This window comes from Panthera tigris, chromosome B2, assembly GCF_018350195.1.
Source record: "Panthera tigris isolate Pti1 chromosome B2, P.tigris_Pti1_mat1.1, whole genome shotgun sequence".
NCBI lineage: Eukaryota > Metazoa > Chordata > Mammalia > Carnivora > Felidae > Panthera > Panthera tigris.
Genome location: NC_056664.1, coordinates 147300388 through 147321318, shown reverse-complemented (window position 1 = coordinate 147321318; position 20931 = coordinate 147300388). Strand labels below are relative to the sequence as shown.

General features: G+C 41.6%; 1 protein-coding gene across 4 annotated transcripts in view; it reads left to right on the top strand.

Moving 5' to 3' along the window:
- PDE10A (phosphodiesterase 10A) overlaps positions 1–20931 on the top strand; it is a 369960-nt gene that overhangs the window by 273627 nt on the left and 75402 nt on the right. For all 4 annotated transcript variants that reach the window (XM_042987509.1, XM_042987506.1, XM_042987508.1 and 1 more), the window contains 7 exons: positions 1224–1344; positions 2361–2410; positions 12781–12921; positions 15803–15958; positions 17512–17562; positions 18593–18651; positions 20702–20753. In XM_042987509.1, coding sequence (XP_042843443.1) covers positions 1224–1344; positions 2361–2410; positions 12781–12921; positions 15803–15958; positions 17512–17562; positions 18593–18651; positions 20702–20753 — 630 coding nt within the window. The remainder of the gene's footprint in view (positions 1–1223; positions 1345–2360; positions 2411–12780; positions 12922–15802; positions 15959–17511; positions 17563–18592; positions 18652–20701; positions 20754–20931) is intronic.

The window sequence follows — 20931 nt, the reverse complement described above, 5'->3', positions numbered from 1 at the left end:
GAGTCTGCTACTCTAAGTGCAGTGGGAAGGACTTTAAGCCAGGATGTGACAGAATTTTATTTTGCTTATAGAACTTAACCATGGTCGTTGTTTGGAGAACAGGCTTAGGGCGGCAAGCTTAGTGGTGAGGAAGCTCGTTAGAAGACAGCCTTTGGGTCCTTGGAGAGAAGTCACAGCGGTAGCTTGTGCTGGAGTAGCTAAGATCTAGCATCCGCCTTTTCCCCAAACCCCTCTACTGCCGGTGTCCCTGCAGCCCAGAGCTTTGGGCTTCCGGGGGCAGCTAGCTGGTCCTGCCACGGGGTGGCCACGAGAGCTGCTCCCTCCTGAGCCGGGGGTAGAGTTTGGATCGGACCAGGGCAGTGGCCCCATCGTGGCAGGTGGCTGGAGAATAATAACCTTCGTTTTACCCGGTGCAGCACACTTTTGGCAAACTTTTATGCTACTTTTACCGAATAGCTATGTACAACTTCAGAAATAAAGCTGTAATTTGTAACACTTGATATTTTAATAGAAATATACATGGCGCCTATAAATAATTCTTTTTTTTTTACCTTCATTTATTTTTGAGAGACAGAGAGAGACAGCACAAGTGGGGGAGGGGCAGAGAGAGAAGGAGACACAGAATCCAACGCAGGCTCCGGGCTCTGAACTGTCAACTGAGCCCCACTGTGGGGCTCGAACTCAACAAACCGTGCGATCGTGACCTGAGCTGAAGTCGGACACTCAACCGACTGAGCCACCCAGGCGCTCCGATAATTTTTTAAGTTTTTATTTATTATTTGTTTTTGAGAGACAGAGAGAGACAGAGCGTGAGCAGGGGAGGGGCAGAGAGAGAGAGGGAGACAGAGTCTGAAACAGGCTCCAGGCTCTGAGCTGTCAGCACAGAGACAGATGCAAGGCTTGAACTCACACGCTGTGAGATCATGACCTGAGCCGAAGTCGGAGGCCTAACTGACTGAGCCACCCAGGCACCCCTGTAAATAATTCTATGTCACAGCAATTTAATTTGCAATCAATTTTTTAGTAGATTATATTTAAATAAATGTTCTTTAAAAGCATAATGTGTAAAAGCATAAAATTATACATACACACACACACACACACACACACATAAAGTTATATAATTAATAAAATGTTTTATAAATTAAGGAATTTTTATCTTATTGTATTTAATTATGCCCTTTTTCTTTCTTTCTTTCTTCTTTTTTTTTTTTTATTAAAAGTACCAAGATACGAACATGCAGGGAGTTGTGTATGAATTAAACAGCTACATCGAACAGCGATTAGATACAGGAGGAGACAATCAATTACTCCTTTATGAATTGAGCAGCATCATTAAAATAGGTAAGAAATGTTTTATATTCCTTCTGGTAGAACTTTTGAACCAAAGTGTCTTTTATTCTGTTGCAGAAAATGGAAAGAGTAATATACTTACTACAAGGCAAATGCAAGTCATTTATTTGCTTCTATTCTCGGGCTAAGTTTGAAGTGAAAATACTCTATTCTGAAACGACCAGAATGAGTCAAACCTAAAACTTCCTAACTTACCCAGTCTCAAAAAAGTATCTGCCAGATGTGCAAATGGAATATACTATGCTTTCTAAATAAAGCCTAGTTTCTTTGGAACGTGTAGTTTTGTTGAATTAAGTCACATCTTTACGAAGGAAACCCTTAATTTTTAAGCAACACAAAGCATTTTAAATTTATTGGGGCAGATGGCAGATGTACGTACCTTGATCACCTCTTTTCTGATGGGGAAGCTGTGGCCAAGGCAGGCCAGATATTTGACCCAAGGCCGCACGAGTGAAAAGGAGTGAACCGTGAGTCTATAGGCAAGCGATCCTCCTCGGGAGTAATATCAGTTACCTGCCGTGGGAACTGCCTTCACATGGCCCTGAAGCAGTGTTAGGGGAGTTCAGCCGTGTTCTCTTCGTGAGGCTGCATGGATACGTGCATCATCCTCTTTGGGTGATGCTTGCCTTGATTACTCATTATTATGAATATTGTGTCTGGTATTTTTTAGTACTTTAACAATTAAATCCCGTTCTTAAATGAAACATATTTTCCAATAGTTGTAACATTTAAAGTTTCACAAACATATTATTGCGTAGTGCATTGGCTGCTGTGTGCATGTGAGGATGTCACGTCTTAAAGTTTGCAATAGCTGATAAATAATGAATGAAAATGTTCTATGTCATTGAATAAAGCCATAAATTGGTTGGCTCGATTCGCTGCATGACCGTTAATTATGTTAACAAGCCCTTTCACAAGATTCCTCTCTGAGGTCTCACCTTAAAGAATTCATACGTGGTCTGTTCTTCCATTGAGATTAGTTTCTTCCTTTTTTATTACTTTGGCAGCCACAAAAGCTGATGGATTTGCACTGTATTTCCTTGGAGAGTGCAATAACGTAAGTATCTGAATTTAGATTCTGGTGCTCTAGATAAGAACGTGTCATAAGCTCTTTAAAAAAGGTCAGCTGGGCTACAAACCACAGACACATGGCAATTAAGTACTTCAAACTCACTTTGTATTTCGTTTCTGTCTACGGTTGTTGCCAGGTGAAAATCTCACCAGCGTGGCAACGTTTGGGCATGAAAGCTCACAGTTCACTTACTGTTTTGGTTTTGGCCTGTCTTATGAATGGCACCTCTAGACCGTTCTGTACAGAAGATGCTTCGGCACTGTGGGCTGGGGTGTCAGGGACGGCGTATGCCCTTTTCAGCACGCTGCCTGCAGTAGAATAAAGCAAGGACGAAAGTGGAGCATTTTTTAGGTGAGTTTTTTGGACTTCCCGAAGGCCACTGAAACAGTGCGGGGACGGCGTTACTCCGCGGAGACCCCCGAGCCGCGGTGGCCGTAGCTCACCCTGTTCCGTGGTGCGCCTGTCTTCGTGTTGCGTGCCACAGGCTGGAGCCTCTGTTTCTGTTGCAGCTTACTCAGAGCACAGCCCATGGTCAAATGCAGCGTGCATAAGCAGTTCAAGACGTTCAGCTTACTGGCATTTGATTTTTGTTGTGACGTTAAAACCACACACGTAACATCTTAAAAGAATATTCTGAGCCAATAAGAATTACGTTCATAGGTTAACTGTATAGAAAGCATTTATAAATAAATTTGGAAAAATTTCACTACCTATTTCTTATGTGTTAGGCATTGTTCTTGGAGATTTGGGGTTTCTTTTTGCACTGTGATGCTCGTGTTCATGAGTAATCAAAATGTGTGCTATTTATGGTTTATAAAATGGTAATAGGAATAGAGACGCAAGTATTCCGAGACGTTTAATGGTGCTCGTAAATAATACAGTAACGCAAAGGATGAAAAGTCGTTGCATAAAAATGTTTCCCGGCCGATTCACTGAACCCATCGTTGATCCTTTTTGTTCCCTCCCCTTGCATCGTAAAAATTTACGTTACAGGATTAAAAGCTCTCTGGGGCAAGGACCTTTTCTTACTAATCTTTGCATTCACCCAGCATCTCTCCTAGTGCCTTCCATGTACAGAGACAAGAGTTCCATTAAGTTGAGTTATTCAGATACCACTCCTGCTGCCAAAAACTTTAAATGATACTTCAGACACTGGCAGTAGTTTTAAATGGCTAAGCTACTAAAATAACAAAGAGGGCTCATTCTTCCCTGCTCATTCTAAAAATTTATTTCTAAAATTTTGGGACTTTTATTTAAAAATTAAGAATCCCTTAAAAAAAAAAAAAACCTAGTATCTCATTTGCAATTGTGTTTAAAACGTGCCGGTGTGTACGTGAGCTCGGTGCGATCAGGAGAGTGCAAGTCTCATTATGACGCCCCTGGGATCTGCAGACAGCTCACAGGGCTTGGCCTTGGCAGCTGAGTACCTGCCGTGTGACCCTTTTCCTTCAGTCACAGCTGTTTGTGACCCAAACTTGGGCCGATCCGGTTCTCTGATGAAACCTGGATGCTGGACTCAGCATTTCTAACTGTCGACACGAGAAGAAGTGAGTGAACCCGGGCGCTGAGGGCCCAATGGTACTCGGCATGGTTCTCTCTGCGGTCACCGCGTCCTTGGTCCACGTGTGGCCTGGGAACAGCAGAGAACGTGGCCAGGATGTGGCTAATTCTGACCTTCCCGAGTCAGATCTCACTCTGTCGAGCCTTCTTAGTATCGCATGCTTCTCCTTCGTAGAACTTAGCTGTGAGTGTACATTTGTGCTTTGTGGGACGATTGGTTCATCCGGCTCTCTCTAGAATGTACGCTTCGTGAAGGCAGAGACCTAGGGGTACTACTGTGTTTGGTCGGCCACATTTTTCTTTCTGTGCGTTCAAGTCTGCGTTCGGGTCTCTTCTACCCTGTAGAATTTCCCTTAGTGAGGGTATCCTGGTGGGAGTCTCTCAGTTTTTGTTGGAGTAGGTCTTTATTTCAACACTTCCTTGAAATGCATCTTTGCTGGATAGAGAATTCAGATTAATAAAAATTCTCTCTCCGTATATTGACTTTAACATAGTTGCTTTCGGGTTCTTTCGGATTTTCTCTCAGTTCTTCAATATAGTTTTTTATCCCCTGGATATTTTTTCAAGTTTATCTTTTATTTCTTGGGATATATTAACTAAACCTCTTTTATATTGTTTTTTATTCACCCAGAATTTACATCTCTTGGCTTTTGTTTCACCCACCTGTCAAGAGCTGGTGGCTTATTTGCTTGTGTGTCTCATTTTATTTGATGTTTTGACCGTGAATCATAGTCTTCCTCGGGCCTTTTAAAATGGGTGTTCTTGAGGGTTGTGTTGAAGTTCTTTTCCTGGAGACGGGATATGTATTCGTTTTGGCCGGTCACCTAAGGCAATACCAATCCAGCACAACTTTAAATTATCTCATGAGATTTTTTTTTCAGACTACAGAGTAGTATGGATTCCAGCCTCACAGCCACGTGATGCACAGTTATGATTTCTCAGAAGAGATTTTCATTTTCCCTCCAGCAGTAAATTCAAGACAATCTGGTGTCCTAGTAATCTCCTTGCACCTGTAGCTATATTGACCGTAACCGCCAGCTTCGATGAGGCGCCAGCCCGTTCCGGTCCTGGCCTCCAGCAGGTCTTGTCTCCCGAGGTGCTTTCCTGAGGGAGGGTCAGTACATCCAGGCTTTGCTCGCTCTCTAGAAAAATCCACCTTGGGATTTGCTTGCCTCGTAAGTTCCGTTATTGACTTCTTTTTAGATTCCTGTGCATTCTGTCCATTCTTCTCAGCCCAGCAATGCATTAGAAAGGATTGAAAATGTACTTTATCCAGCCTTTAAAATTTTTTTAAATTGATTTTTTCAGGAGTATCAAATTATCTAATCTGCCCTATTGCTTGAACAGATGTTGACATACTTCTAAAATGTAAGCCAACCATATTAATAAAATAAAGCTTTTTTTTTTTTTTTTTTTTTTTTTTGGCCGGGGTGAGCAGATACACATGTATTTTCTTCTATTCCTTCCTTTGTAAAAAGGGGCATGTTATAGGTATTTGTAAATTTTTTTTATTTTATTTTACATATGTTTTTTAATGGTTTATTTATTTTTAAGACAGAGCGTGAGCAGGGGAGGGGCAGAGAGAGAGGGAGACACAGAATCCGAAGCAGGCTCCAGGCTCTGAGCTGTCAGCACAGAGCCCGATGCAGGGCTCGAACTCACAAACTGCGAGATCATGACCTGAGCTGAAGTTGGACGCTTAACCGACTGAGCCACCCAGGCTCCCCTTGTAAATCTTTTTTAAATTGCCTCAGGATTTTGAATCATAGTTATAAAGCCTTACTTAAATAACTCACATATATAACAAAATGTATATGCTGTAGTGAAAAAATTATAGTAAGGTAGCCCAAACAGACTGAGATAAAATTTTTAGTCTGTATCAAAAATTCCAAGGATTAAGATGGACACAGGGAGAATTATAAAATGCTTATACTTATAAAAGTATTGTTTTCTTTTTTTATAAATAAGAACCAGCAGAAATTAAGTAATTAATTTCTGAAATTGATGCATTGATAAATATAACTTAAATAAAATTTATGTATGTCAGAAGTTCCCCTAGTAGAATTAAAAACCCACATTAATATTGTTGGAGAGAAAAAATTTAAAGAAAACATGGAAAGTTCAGGAAAAGATAGAAAACAAACAAAATAGTGTTAAAACACTAAAAGTAAAACATAAAATAGATTGTGGAACTCTCTACCAAAATATGTCACAACAAAATTACAAGTAGGATAGACCCAGTTACTGAAAGAAAAAAATTGTAAGTTAGGTTTAAAAAAGTCACAACTGTCTTCTGTTTTAGGGAGGCACATATAGAAAAGGACTTAAGAATGATTGAAAATAAAAAGAGAATTTTAGGTGAAGCAGACCTATTCCAGAACAATGAAAACAAAAGGAGAGAAAGTACCACAGGATCAGTGGCGAAGATGAGTTTGGGGAATAAAAGCATTAAATTGGAACAAGAGATCACTTGGCATTTATGAAGGGTTTAGTCTGCAACGAGGGGAGACCTGTTACTTAGTTTACCCAATAAGTGTTGATGCAGTAAAATTTGTAAAGCAAAACAGTCACACCAAAAAAACCCCAAAAGGACAGAAATATACAATAGTGTTTTAGTGATTGACAAACAAAAAATACAATTTGGAGAATGTTAGTAGTATCTGCAAGTAGGTTTATCCAAAAAGTATATATATATATATATATATATATATATATATTATTTTAGGATTTACCAACATGGGTTTCCCTTTCCTCTTTGGGTTAGATCCTACTTTGATGTGTTTAGCCCCCATTGAAGAGTTCAGATCCCCATAATGGCTAAAAACAAGGAAATTAAACAAAACTAATGTGCAATGTCACTTCTTGGGAGAAAAAAACGAGTATAGTTACTGGGATATTCAGACAATTAGGTTTACAAAAATGAATTGGCGTATTGCTACAACCCTGGGCAAGGCCGTCCACAGTGGATAGTGCAGATCCTTGAAGCACCTTGTATGCATTTTTGAGCATTAATAAATAAGGGACAAAATAAGTTAATTCATGAATTCAACACATTTTTATTGGGTACGATTACGTGGTAGTAATCGCAGGTACTAGAGACACAGTCATAAATTAAAGTATCTGTCCCCTTGGGATGTGCCTTTTTAACCTATGGATTTAGAAAGAGAAAATCCATATGAACAAGGGAATCTAAAGACTTTATACAGATATCAGGTATTTACTGCCCTAATTAACAAAAAGAGAAGACACAGTTATTTATGTTTAATAATTCAGAAAATAAAACAGGATGAAAATGATAAATTATGAGAGGATACTTGTACTAATAAATGTGAAAATGTAGGGGAAAAAAATGGTCAGTTTTTGAGGAAAATATAAATTGTCCCGTTTAATGCAAATGGAAAACCTAATAGACCAGTAAATGGAAGAAACTGAAAACGGTATTAAAATAAAGCTCTTCTAAAAGCCAGTAGGACGTGTATTCAGCAGGCTCTTGTTTGAGTAGGACATGTATTCAGCAGGCTGTTGAGTACCAACCTTGTTTGGGCAGTTTGCTGTCCCCGAGAGCAGTGGTGAGCCGGAAGGGGCCCCCTCGTTCAACACCCCACCCCCGGTGCTCTTCTCGTTCAGTTCCCCCCGCACCCCCGCCAGCCCTTCGGGAAAGACAGGTCCCGTGCTGTGCACGCTGTTTCAGAGCTGGGAAGAAGGACGGCTTCCCAAAGAATCATGGTTCTGGAGTTGGCCCCCGTGAGTTCCAGTTCACCACTTTGTGACTTTGACAAGAGTCTTAAACTTCCTGAAGCTTAATCTAACTTCCGTTGGTTAAATGTTATGTCATGGATGCGATTCATTCAACAAACCACTTAAAATACTTTTCATGTGCCAAAAATCTATGCTAAATCGATGAGCATACGAAGATCATAAAAAACAAAACAAAGCCAAACAAAACATTCCTGTCATCAAAGAATGTAGGGGAAATCGAGAAATCCACAGTTGATTATAACATCTGGTCTTGAGTGCAAACGGAGAGAAACCCCAGGTGTTCTGGGATGCCGAATTTGAGGGGATCTTGGGGGGGGATCACTTTAAAAACAACTCGATGATTAGCTCTGTGTCAGCGGGGCCTGGAGGACCTCGCACTTAGTAGATAAGACGGGAAATAAAGGACTTTCTTAGGTAGAAGGAGCAGTTTGCGACAGGTCCAGAGTTAGGGCACGAAGGAGTGTATTTATATGTCCTGAGCCTTACCAGGGGCTGACATCGAAGTGTACAAGGTGCTGTTGAAATACTTGTTGGAAACAAAACTAGTCTTCCTGTGATAGGATTTTGCTTAATTAAACTTTTACTGTTTTTACCATTTTTCTCTTCCATACCTGGTCTTTTACTCTGATACATTACATCCTTTATAATATTATCATTACAGTTTTTTCTTGTGTTATCAATAAGAGTTGTTTGGAAAAGCGTAAAACCTTTCGAACTCCTAAATTTTTAATTCATATAGTACATTCGTACCTGGCTTTTCATATATTGGTGTTAGAAATCAGTTTATAGCAGGTAGTTTAAAGGAATCGTGTGACTTTCTTCAACTGCACAGTGAACTTCAGTAGGTTAATTTTAAGACTCCTGCAGGGTGGGGGGTGCCGGGTGCTCAGTTGGTTACGTGTCTGACTCTTGGTTTGGGGTGAGTTTAAGCTCTGCGTCAGGCTTTGGGATTCTCTCTCTCTGCCCCTCCCATTCTCTCTCTCTGTCTCTGTCTCTCTCTGTCTCTCTCTCTCTCTGTCTCTCTCTCTCAGAAGAAGAAGAAACAAACAAACTTAAAAAAAAAAAGTCTAAAAAAAATCCTGCAGAGTTAGTTCTGTCTTTAAAATTCCAGGTGGATTTGGGGCCAGGTGGTCACGCCCACGTGCATAGATCTAAATTCGTTTACTAACCACTGCCATCTAGTGTCTTGGGAGAAAAACAACTTAAGGGTAAGCTTAAGTGATATATTTTTAAAAGTATTTCTAAAATTTAACTGATTGTGAGTTGAACCCTTAACATAAGAAATGAAGTTTCATGAATAAAGTGATCTTTGAATTGCGTATAGGAAGGAAGATGAGAACAATGTCTATCACCGGAAGTATCTAATTGACGTCAGTGATTTTCCCATTTCACCAAAAAATCAGTTTTTTTTAAATTAAATCGTGATAGTCTTTTCTAGTGTTCATTTTCCATCAAATTGATTTCTCCAAATTTGCTTTTTTTTTTTTTTAATAATTTGAATGCTTCCTTATTGCTTCACTGAGCCAATCTACTGCTCATGACAACTGTTACCAATCTTAGTGGCTTTAAATTACCTCATCTTAGAAATAAGCAGTATTTGTCAAGTTGCATGCGCTGACTGCAGTTGATTTCTTCTCTGGAAAGAGTAGAGGTGGTTCTGGTTTGAAACTTTGGAATTTTTCCTTGTTTTTAGTTGTTTTTATCTCTAGCCTCTAAAATATGTTTGTGCTGACCAAAGCTTTCGTAGATTTATACAGTGTTAGAGAAGGAATTAATTTTAGAGACTCAGTTCAACATTGGATTTTATAGATAAATTATGTATTATAAGTACATGCATAAGTAGTCTTAATACATTCTAAAATATTGCATAGTGATGTTTGATAGAAGTTTCCTTTCGCCCTCTTATAAAAATAATATAATATTTTTTAATCTTAATCATATGAACATCCCAGTCAAACCCATATGCCAAAGATCATAATGATTTTTTTAAATAAAGTTACTATTTCCTTTGTAAGTTTCCCTAGAACTTACACTCGTTATTGGTTAATGCATTAATGCAGCCCCCGTTACCAATGAAAAATGCAAAGTCTATCTTATAAAATAAACTGTGAATGCTTTGAAACATTCAGAACCAAAGCAAGACTTGCCTTGTCAGATCACAAAACGTGCTACAAACTTGTCGTAATTAAAACAGTATGGTAGACCGATCAGTCTACTGGCACAGAGTTGAGAATTCAGAAACAGACCCAAGTATTTGGTGGAGGTGTTAGTTTAACCACTGGGGAGTAACTATTCAGTACACAGCTGTCCGTTTGCTTATTTCTGTAGGGTAAATAAAGGTAGGTTTCATAGATCTTCCCCATCCCTTGAATACCTGTAAAATTCAGCCTCTAATTCAGAGGTTTGTTACTGACTTTTTCTGTTTGTGATAATAGCTGCCAATCAGTCCGTACAACTGCGAAGGTCATAAAGAACCCACTACTGAACACATAATTCAAGCCAGTGACTGATCTTCCATCAGAAATGGATGTTATGAAGGGAACTTTTGCACAGGAAATTGTATGGAGTAAAACATAGAAACAAAAAAAGAACAGGAAAGCCCCTAATGCAGAGGGGAGAAAGTGAAACCACGTCAGAAACTGGTGTCAGTCCCAGGCTGGTCCTCATTCTCCCTTCCTGCCGGAGCCCTTGGCCTTCATCTGACAACTTATTCAATACTTGTTAGCACTTGTCCTCAGCTCCCATTTGGAAACATTTCTATCCCGTAAATATGAACAAAAATCAGAAGGTAATTGGTAAAACAAGGATAAAGTTTCCACAGTAAAGAGCTACTTAATTTTTTGGTAATTATTTATTGTTGACAGGTTTTTCAGATTCAATCAAGTAATTGAAAGATTTCCAAACCTTTTATTGTCAGGAAGCCCAATACATAGACTAGCTTTCCAGACAACCTTGGTACGGTGTTTGCTTATCTGTTGCTTGTGCCCCATATATGAACTCTGTAGAGGCAGTGAACATTTTATGATATTAAATACATGATCTCCTAGTAATATAGGGACGTATAAGCTATTCTTTCATGATTGACTTTTGAAGGTTAATTATAACTTAAGATATTATTAAATCTAGCCGTGAAGGGCATATATCACAAAGCCATCCAAAAACCATGTCTGTTGTAGATCTTCAAACACAAACAAAGCCAAAGACTATTTAAAAAAAAAAAAAAAAAGCCCAAGCCACTGCTGTGAGCCTGCCCCAGAGTTTACCTTCTGTCACGGTCATGGCCATGGGAAGTCCTGTAGGAGCTCTGCAAGCCCTCAGTTCAATTCAAGTTCATTTCCTGCCTTCTGTCTTTGGTAAAGAAAGAGAACGTTTCTCAGCAGCTTTCTTAGGATTAACTTTCTCATAGTTTGAGAAAATCGTCATTAACTCTGATTTTTCTTCCAGCTAGATACAGCGTATCCTCTACACCTTTTTCTTGCAATTATCCCATCTTCCCATTCTTGAATACTTTTTCTACTCTTCTTTCAATCTTAAGAGAGGGTGGCACACTGGCTTGTCATGTGGCGATGGTAAGAAATCAGATTACATCATCTATGCCATGTGCATATTGGTGGGTAATAGAATTATAGTAACTTTAAAAATAGCGACACTGAAGTCTAACCTCTAAAAATAAGGTGAAGTTGTCATTTACCATCTTATGTGTAGTTAAATCTTAAAAATCTTTTAAAAGTGCATAACTTGTAATAAGCGTTTTAAACTTAATCCCTTAATAAGAATCATTTTAAAAATATTTTTCACAGGCATTGTACTTAATAGCAAATACTACTTAGGCACAGTCCAAACTGATAGAGCTATAGGCGTGAATAAAAATATTTTGAACTTCGCCTCTAATCTGTAAGTAATGACTTATTTCAAGCAGCTGGGGTGCGCCTATGCTTTGCTTTCCTTTCCTCCTCCCTACTCCTGGCTGATTGAAGGAGCTCGAGTTTATAGGGTTTACTCTCCTGTGATTATAAGTTAAGATTTTATAGGAAGAAAGTATTCTCTGACATTACAAAGCCTTGAAGACCACTGATCTAATACGTGTATAATTAGATCCAATTCGATGTCTTTACCGAGAATTTGCTTAGTAAGTATTAATAGGAACATGTATAGCTTAAGAGGATTGTCTAATCTTACTGCTTCACAGGTCTTCAGGCTTTAACTTACAGCAGTCCAGTCTAAGATAAAAGTAAAGTGCTGGGAGGATTTACTGAACCTTAATACTTTTCAAATTGAGTAGATAATCGTAATATAGTGATGTCAAAATACTGCCCCCAATCTCTAGGGGATTTGTTTTGGTTAGCAATTCTTAGTAGAAATTTATTCAAAGTACTGGATTTAGTAAAAATAACTGATCATATTAAAAAAAAAAAACATTTATTTTAAGATACCTTCAGGACTTTACCTTCCCACCTGGTCATTTGAAAGAGAAAGATGCACCCAGATTTGTCCATAATTTTTTGCACAGAGAAGAGCAAAATGTTTATCGAGAGTATTTTGAATCTGTCATTTTATAGTCAGGCCAGTTTAAAGAATGGAGTGATTGAGTCATAAAAAAAAAGAGGAAGAAACAATGTTCTGAACAACTTGACTTGTAGTCACTGATCCTGTCTCCAGATCTGTGTGCCAGCCTCTGGGGCAGGTTGGACCCGATGTTCTCTGTTTCTCGTTTGGCAGTATCTGGACCCCAAGGACCACTTACTTTGTATTTTATTATTTTCCATATATCGAGATAAGAGGCCATTTTGCGAGGTTTGCTGTGCCTGGACATTGATTTTAGTCCTACATCAAGCCTGTGTTTTGTGTCCCATTGGGAATACCGGAGAGAATTTCACCTCACACACCCCACTTTGATCATTGCAAGGCATCTTCCTCGTTTTCGTTGGCTCAAAGATGCCTCGTGACTGATAAGTAATACCTAGGAGTCTGTCTGTTAGTGCGGAAGTACAGGGAGGTCTGTAAAATCCGTAAGACGTGTTCTTTCCTTCTTCTAGAGTCTGTGTGTGTTCACCCCCCCTGGAATCAAGGAAGGGAAACCCCGGCTCATCCCTGCCGGGCCCATCGCCCAGGGCACCACCATCTCTGCCTACGTGGCCAAATCCAGAAAAACGTTGCTCGTGGAAGACATCCTTGGGGTAAATGGCTTTTTGCTTTTTGTGACATTCGTAACCTGAAATACTTATTTCATGCAGGTGGCGTATCATTTTGCTGTTACGATTCAAGCCGTTTTATAAACGCATTAGAGCAAGATACAGATCAATAAATGAATTTGTTTGTAAATGAACTTTTGTCCTCAGAAAATCCTATCTTACGATACCCACCGAGGGCTACTTTTAGCTCTTATTTCAGTCCATACCAGTACATTTGAACATAAATTGTAGGTTTATATTCATGTAAACTAAATGATTACTATGGGTGTTTTGTTTTGTTTTGTTGTTTTGTTTTTTGGTTCTTTATTTATTTTGAGAGAGAGAGAGCACAAGCAAGGAAGGGTCAGAGAGAGGGAGGGAGAGAATCCCGAGGAGGCTCCCTGCTGTCAGTGCAGAGCATGACCCGGGGCTCCATCCCGTGCACCGTGGGATCGTGACCTGAGCCGTCGTCTCACTGACCGAGCCCCCCAGGCGCCCCTGGATGATTACTGTTTTGAGTTTCATGTCGTAGCAAGATGCATACAAATGAGTCAGCTGGTGCTGAGGGCTGTGCTGCCCGAGTATCAATGCTGTCACCCAACAGCCACTTGTCACTTCTCCTGAGCCCTGGATTGGGCCACCTTCAGCTGGGCTTGCTTGTGCATCTGACATCAACTGGCCGTCAACTGACGTCAACTGGCTGGCCTTAGATGGCCTCAGTTCTCTGTGTTTGTCACTCCCACACCTCCCCAGCTCCCCACTCCACCCCACCCCTAAGTAAGGCCAGCCTGGAATGTTCTCAACGATGGTGGCAAGGCTTCCAGAGAAGACTTGGAACATGCAAGTGAGTTTTCAAGCCTCTGCTGGTATCGCATTTCCCACCCTCGCGTTGGTTCAAGTGAGTCACGTAAGCAAACCCGGACTCGATACTGGAGGGTACTGACGAAGGACGCGGACGTAGGGAGCGTGACGAAACGGAGCCCTTAGTGCAGTCTCCCACGCGATAGGTGAGCCTCGTGATGAAGAGTCACTCCCTGAGTTTAGGCTGAAATGGACAGGTAGGCAAACAGGTGTAAGGAAATTGCTCTGGAAAGTGCTAACTTAGAGTCGAGAGACCTGGGTTTTAATTGTGGTTTTGCCTCCAGTTATCTGTATAGATGCGGATGTAGATGACGAAGGTCACTGAAAGACTAGATCTAGTTGTAGGCTAATCACGTGACGAGATAGAAATGCAAACTACTACAATAGCGGTCATATTACAACATATGGATACGCCAAATCAGCATGTTTGCACCGTAAACTCACACGATGTCCCATCTCAAATACACTGCAGTTTTGGAAAGTGTTAAGATACCATATAGGTTGTCCCTTGAACATGTCCTGGTGTATATTCAAGCTTTCAAAAGACCTATAAATCAGCAATACAGATCTGTGCTATTGATTTATGAAAAGCTTCCTACAGAACAGCAGAAATTCAATAAGGAGAATTAGTGTTTGGGGATTAATTCATTTGATTTCCCTGTATTCCTTTGAGTGATTTGTTAAGCTAGAAAGTTATTAAAGTCAAAGGACCAATTTCATTCTTTATAAGTAATTGATAATTATTAGATGATTTGAATACTTAATATGGGCCTTTGAGATTCAATCAGAAAGATCATCGTTAACGTACACTTTGACATTATTTGCGGTGCCTGGGTGGTTTAGTTGGTTAAGCATCCGACTTCTGCTCGGCTCATAATCTCACAGTTTGTGAATTTGAGCCCCGCGTCAGGCTCTTGTGCTGACAGCTGAGTCTGGAGCCTGCTTCCAACCTTGTGTCTCCCTCTCTCTGCCCCTCTCCTGCTGTCTCTCTCTCAAAAATAAATAAAACATTAAAAACTTTTTGAAAAACCCACACACTTTGACATTATTCTAACCTGAAAAAAAGAAGAGAAACAATAAACTTTCCTTCTTGTGGTATTTACATGTGGAGTCATTTTCACTCGTGACATTATACCGGTAAAGGCCCCGGAAAAGTTACGGCACATGGACGGTGACGGATAAATACGTGTTAGCCAGCATAATTCCTTTTATTATGGCATGAAATTAATATATATTCATTAATTAAGTAAATTCTACTCCACAGGGATAAAGAAACATTAAAGCAGTATCTGTGCATAGGTGCCAGGTTACTAAAGATAAACTTTTTTTCCCCAAATTATTATTTAAATTCTAGTTAGCTAACATATAGTATAGTAATTGGTTTCAGAAGTAGACTTCAGTGATTTCATCACTCACATATGACACCCCGTGCTCATCTCAACAAGTGTCCTTATTGCCCCTCACCCTTCTAGCCCATCCCCCACCCACCGCCCTCCAACAACCCTCAGTCTGTTCTCTGTATTTAAAAATGTCTTAAATCCAGTCCCTGTCTCTTTTTTCCCCCATTCCCATGTATTCACCTGTTCTGTTTCTTAAATTCCGCATATGAGTGAAATCGTATGGTATTTGTCTCTGAGGCATTTCGCGTAGCATAATACACCCTGGTTCCATCCACGTCGTTGCAAATGGCACGATTTCATTCTCTTTGGTGGTTGAGTAGTATTCCCTTGTATCCATGCACCACGTCTTCTTGATCCGTTTGTTAGTCGATGAACATTTGGGCTCTTTCCGCAGTTTGGCTGTTGTCGATAGTGCTGCCGTAAACATCGGGCGGCGTGTGCCCCCTAAGATAAGCGTTTTCTCAGATACAGTTTATAGTGTCCATTGTCATTTGGTTTTCCTTTTAAAGAGACTAGCTGTGTTTTATTGCAAGTATTAGGCGATTTCTGACAAATAAGAATCATAATGTGACAATTCCATCTTTTACCGAAACTGAATTTGTATCTTTTCTCCCTTTATTTTTCAGGATGAACGATTTCCAAGAGGTACTGGCCTGGAGTCTGGGACTCGTATACAGTCTGTTCTTTGTTTACCAATTGTCACTGCAATCGGTGATTTGATTGGCATCCTTGAGCTGTATCGGCACTGGGGCAAAGAAGCCTTCTGTATGAGTCATCAGGAGGTGAGGCTAGCCCGCTGAGGCTACTCATTAATATTGTTCAGTGAATAGATGAGTGAATAGCGCAAACCACACGTTGCTTAACAACGTTTTGATGGTTTTTAAAAACTTTTTCTTTTGTACTTACTTAGAGGGAAAACTGATTCAATTAGACGTATAGTAATCTAGGGGCGCCTGGGTGGCTCAGTCGGCTAAGTGTCCAGCTTCAGCTCAGGTCACGATCTCGTCGTTCGTGAGCTCGAGCCCCGCCTTTGGGCTCTGTGCTGACAGCTCAGAGCCTGCTTGGGATCCTCTGTCCCCCTCTCTCTCTGCCCCTCCCCCAGTCAAGGTCATATGCATGGGCAGTCTCTCTTTCTCAAAAATAATACCTACGCGTTCATAAAAAAAGAAATCCAGTAATTTATTTTAGTAGGAATCCATTCTAACAAGACAAATTGAAGTATGCCGTATTATGAACTAAATAAAGTAGCAGGGTGACTTTGTAGAATTTTCACTTTCTGGTTGTCTTTATGAAGTTTTCTTGAAAACGACCTCTCCCTAGAGCGTATCCCGAGTCAAGGCTCCAGCACCAAATACATTTGGGAACCGGTGGGCTCCGTGAAGTATTCCCTGGATCAGAATTGGCTCATTGACCCTAAAACCAGTTACTGCCGGGATGTGTGTGTCACTCCCAGGGTGCATATGCGCCCGTCCCTCAGGGGCCTTGTCCACTTAGCGGGATGACCCCCGCCTCCCGTTCCCCCCTCCCCCAGCCACACTGGACCCTCGAGCAAGGCTGACCCGCTCCGGCTCAGAGCCCGCGCACGTGCTGTCCCTCGGCCTGGGCTCTGCGTGTCCTCGTTGTCCCGACCCAGCCGCCTCCCTCAGGAGTTGTCCCCACGTGCTGCCCTCTCGCGGAGGAGGCCTTCCCTGAGCACTGCATGTGGACTCGGGCGGCTCCCCCAGCATTTCCTCTCCCTCTGGTGCCTCCTCTTCTCTCTGGCCCCTCGTCAGCAGCTGGCGCGCCGTGCGCCTCACTGGCTCTCGTCCTCGTCTTTCTCTCTCCCACGGTCCGCCGTGAGCTGTTGCGGTGTCGCTGCTGGTGGCCGGGTCCCCGGCATCTAGAGGAGTGCCCGGTACCTACCAGGCACCCAGCAAATGTTGGGGAAGCGAACGAACAATAAAAGAGGCGGCAGGGCCAGGAATTTGAGAACTTGTCAGCAGGAGGTTGCAAATACTTCATCGTTTTATGCTGGTCACCGAGGCCATTTTAATAGTGTTTTTGTTCAACTGGGAAGTAATCATTTTCTGCGAAAATCGTCGGAGGCTAGCGCTCTCAGGCCTTTGTCTTGCTTTTTTATCCCAAGTTAAGAGGCTCGAGAGAGCGTTAGGCTCCATTATAAAGGAGCAGGAAATACGAAAGAGAAACCTTCTACATATTCGATGCTCTGCGTTTGGCAAAATATTCAGATACTCAGTGGGCTCAGGAAATGACTCATACTCGGTTCTGCTGGAGGCGCTGTGTTGGGGTCTCTGCATGTGACTAATCAAAACGTGTGTCATCCCTTTCTTTGTAGGTCGCGACAGCAAATCTTGCCTGGGCTTCAGTAGCCATCCATCAGGTGCAGGTGTGTCCCGGGGGTGTTTTCCCGGGGGCTCCGGTGCCCCACGGGGCGGGGGGGGGGGGCTTACTAAGTGACCCTAGTGTGTCATTTTTGGATATTAGGTGTTTTGTTATTTCTCAACTGTTGTGTCTACTCACTTATATTTACTTACTCCCTGCCTTTAACATCTTGCAATTACTGCCGTGTATTTATGTATAACTATAAATCGTTTGTACAGTAAATGGTGTGGGCTCTGTCACAGTATTTGCTTTCCACTGACGGCCTCCTGCTGGCAGTAACATTGATATTATCATGAGTCCCATTTCCTAAATTAAGGCATCCTCTGAACTAAATGGTATATGGAAACTTTGATGTCCAATTTCAGATACCGGCTTCTCTTGAAAATACACTCTAACTGGAAAGACCACAGACTTTATTGAGTCTCCCAGTAACTCAACCTCAGAATTCGGGGACACAGCAGCGAAACAATTCCCCCCTTGTACCTTCCACCTCTCTTTGTTGTGGAAAAATCTGTCGCAGCAAACTCAGATTGTGGGATAGGAGGAGAAAAAGCACACAGTTACAGAGTGATAGCGTGGGGAGCAAGGACCTCTCGGGCCTGACGGTCTCGCGTAAAGTGGGATGCGTGCCCACGTGTCAGTCGTGTAAAGTGGGAAGTAGTTTTAAAGAGCGACCGTGGAGGTTGATCGCCTGGGTCTGAGTGCTGACCCCGTCCCTCAGTGACTCTGGAGCGGGAGCGTGGTTCTGCACGACTTCTTGCTTCGATGAGGAAAGCAAATCCCCAGTCCATGGTGTTCTGTGCTGATTGAGATAATAAAGTGCGTAAAACAGAGCTTAGCACACGTAAGCCTTCCATAGATACTTGGGATTGAAGTATCTCAAGTCTCAACTTGCCATTGATAGTATTACCATGTTATAAAAAGTGATCGCATCACACCTTTCAAAATACAGTGAGGGAAAATAGTATCCTGGAATTGTTCCTTTTCGTAAGGGGAACTCTCTTACAATTAATAGTCATCATTCTCTTTGGCAGGTGTGCAGAGGCCTTGCCAAGCAGACCGAATTGAATGACTTCCTCCTTGACGTATCCAAGTAAGTGTTGGTTTCTAGGGGTGACGTAGTTCTTTCGGATCAAGGGTTTACCCTCAGTGCAGGCTCCGACGGCAGTAGGTACTGTGTATTCTGCAGTCGGTAGTCTGGTAAGAAAGGTTCCCGTCCCGGACCGTGAAGTTACGTTCGCACCCGTGGTCACTTTACAAGTGAAGGATTGCAGACGTTTATGCGATAATACTTATTTGCAGTTTGGTGCATATCTTCTAATTAGACTCACTAGCGCATGTTAAAGGTACTAAGTATTCCTGTTTTTGCAGGAGAAAGCCGAGAGCAGTAGAAGAGGAAATGTTCTAGTTTATTATTTTCCAAAAACCCTCTCTGGCATTTTCTGAAAATGTCAGTAAATTAAACCAGATGAGCAATATCTTTTTTAAGTTTATTTATTTGTTTTGAGAGAGAAAGTGAGCAGGGAGGGGCAGAGAAAGAGAGAGAAGGAGAGACAGAGAATCCCAAGCAGGCTCCACGCTGTCAGCACAGAGCCAGCGTGGGGCTGGAACTCACGAACCATGAGATCACAACCTGAGCCGAAACCGAGAGTCGGACGCTTCGCCGACTGAGCCACCCAGGCGCCCCCGTATCGGCAATATTACTATTATTTTAATTTTCCCATGTATGGGAGCTCAAATACCACTTCAGAGAAAATGTTCCATTTCCCTGAAGTTTTCCCTGGAAAAGGTTCCTTGGGCGGGGGCGGAAGCAGGTAGAGACGTTCACCGCAAAGTCGGTTCACATCGGTTCCCCTGCTCCCAGCGGGGTTGTCTGTAGATCTGAGCCATCTACTGAATGGCCGAAATCTGAAATAATGGCCCAGGAGGTGGTCACTTCAGGGCCACGTCCTCTGGCAAGTTAACGGAGGAATAACGTACCTGCTGTTCCACGGCCACCGGCAGCGGCCGGGACCGCGTTCTCCCTCACGGGCCACTTTGGTGGCACTTAATACCTTCGTCATCAAGGACTGTTGGGACCCCAGCACTCATTAGTCTGAAGGTGCTGCTTTGTGTTACATGCTGTTTTGAAATACGCAATTAGAGAAGCATGGGGATGAGGGTGCTTTCCTTGGATCGCCAGGCCCCTGTGTCCCCGAGACAGAATCAAACAGTACTTCTGGGACACATGACTTGGCCACCCAAGCGCACAGGAAGGGAAGCCACTCACCTTCCTTTGCTAGTGGAATTGAACACCTTGCAAGGCTTCCACAGCCCGATTCGATCCCTGTAAATCTCTTCCCTCGGGGAAACCCACTGGACCTTCCCCCCTTGCTTGTGGTACATTACATTACCAGCGTCTCAGTGGCTCCAAGCTGGGTAATTTGTCTTTTAAGCGAAAGGCATTGTTTATCACTATTCAGTTATCTTAATTCTGAGTCCCTTGCTAAGTTCCCAGGAACCAGTAGATCCTATGTTAAAATATCCCCTAGAATACATGCCTACTCATTCCTCGTTTATCAGGTTGACATTTCAATGTAGCTGCCACGTATCTCCTAAGTATTTACCTGCTGTTTGTAGTAATGAACACAAGTTACTCGTGTAAAATGATCAGGTCGTCATTATTTCTTGTATTCTGACGTTTCTTCTCAAATGAGTTACATGGCTTTCTTGGTACAGTGCAACTGTGTTTTAACTTTCCAGGTTTTCAGTGCTAATTTACATTTTAACTGTATTAATGAGATTAAGCAAATTTGAACATTTTTATTTCAGATCAAAGTTATTCATGAAAATATTAAAAATGGTGGGCAATTTTATCCCTTCATAGTTTTACTTAAATGCTACAAACTTGCTCTCAAAATAGGTACTTACCAATAAAATACTCTCCAAAATTAGATACTCCATACCAAAGTTACTGATAAGGTTTCATTTATCTCTAAAGTAACTTGTTATTGGTTGTTTCCACAAAAGGACAAAAATCAAACAACATGTCTATTTACGTTTTTTACTTCAATGTAGACAAAACTGGGAAATGTATGCAAAGTTTAAGATGTTCTGTGTTCCTATTTAGAGTAATTACCAGTTTTCTGTTCCTTTTTTTTCAGGACATATTTTGATAACATAGTCGCAATAGACTCTCTACTTGAACACATAATGGTAGGTTGGTTTTTGTTCGAAAATGATTCATGTCCTAATATATGGGGGAACGTTTTAATGCATTATTAGAGGCATAAGCTGTCTTATTAAAGCCATGATGGAAGGACGGCACTTAGTGATCTCCAGGTGTTGCTTTGATTTCTTTGTGACTTTTGTTCACTGTGAGGGGGTTTCAATA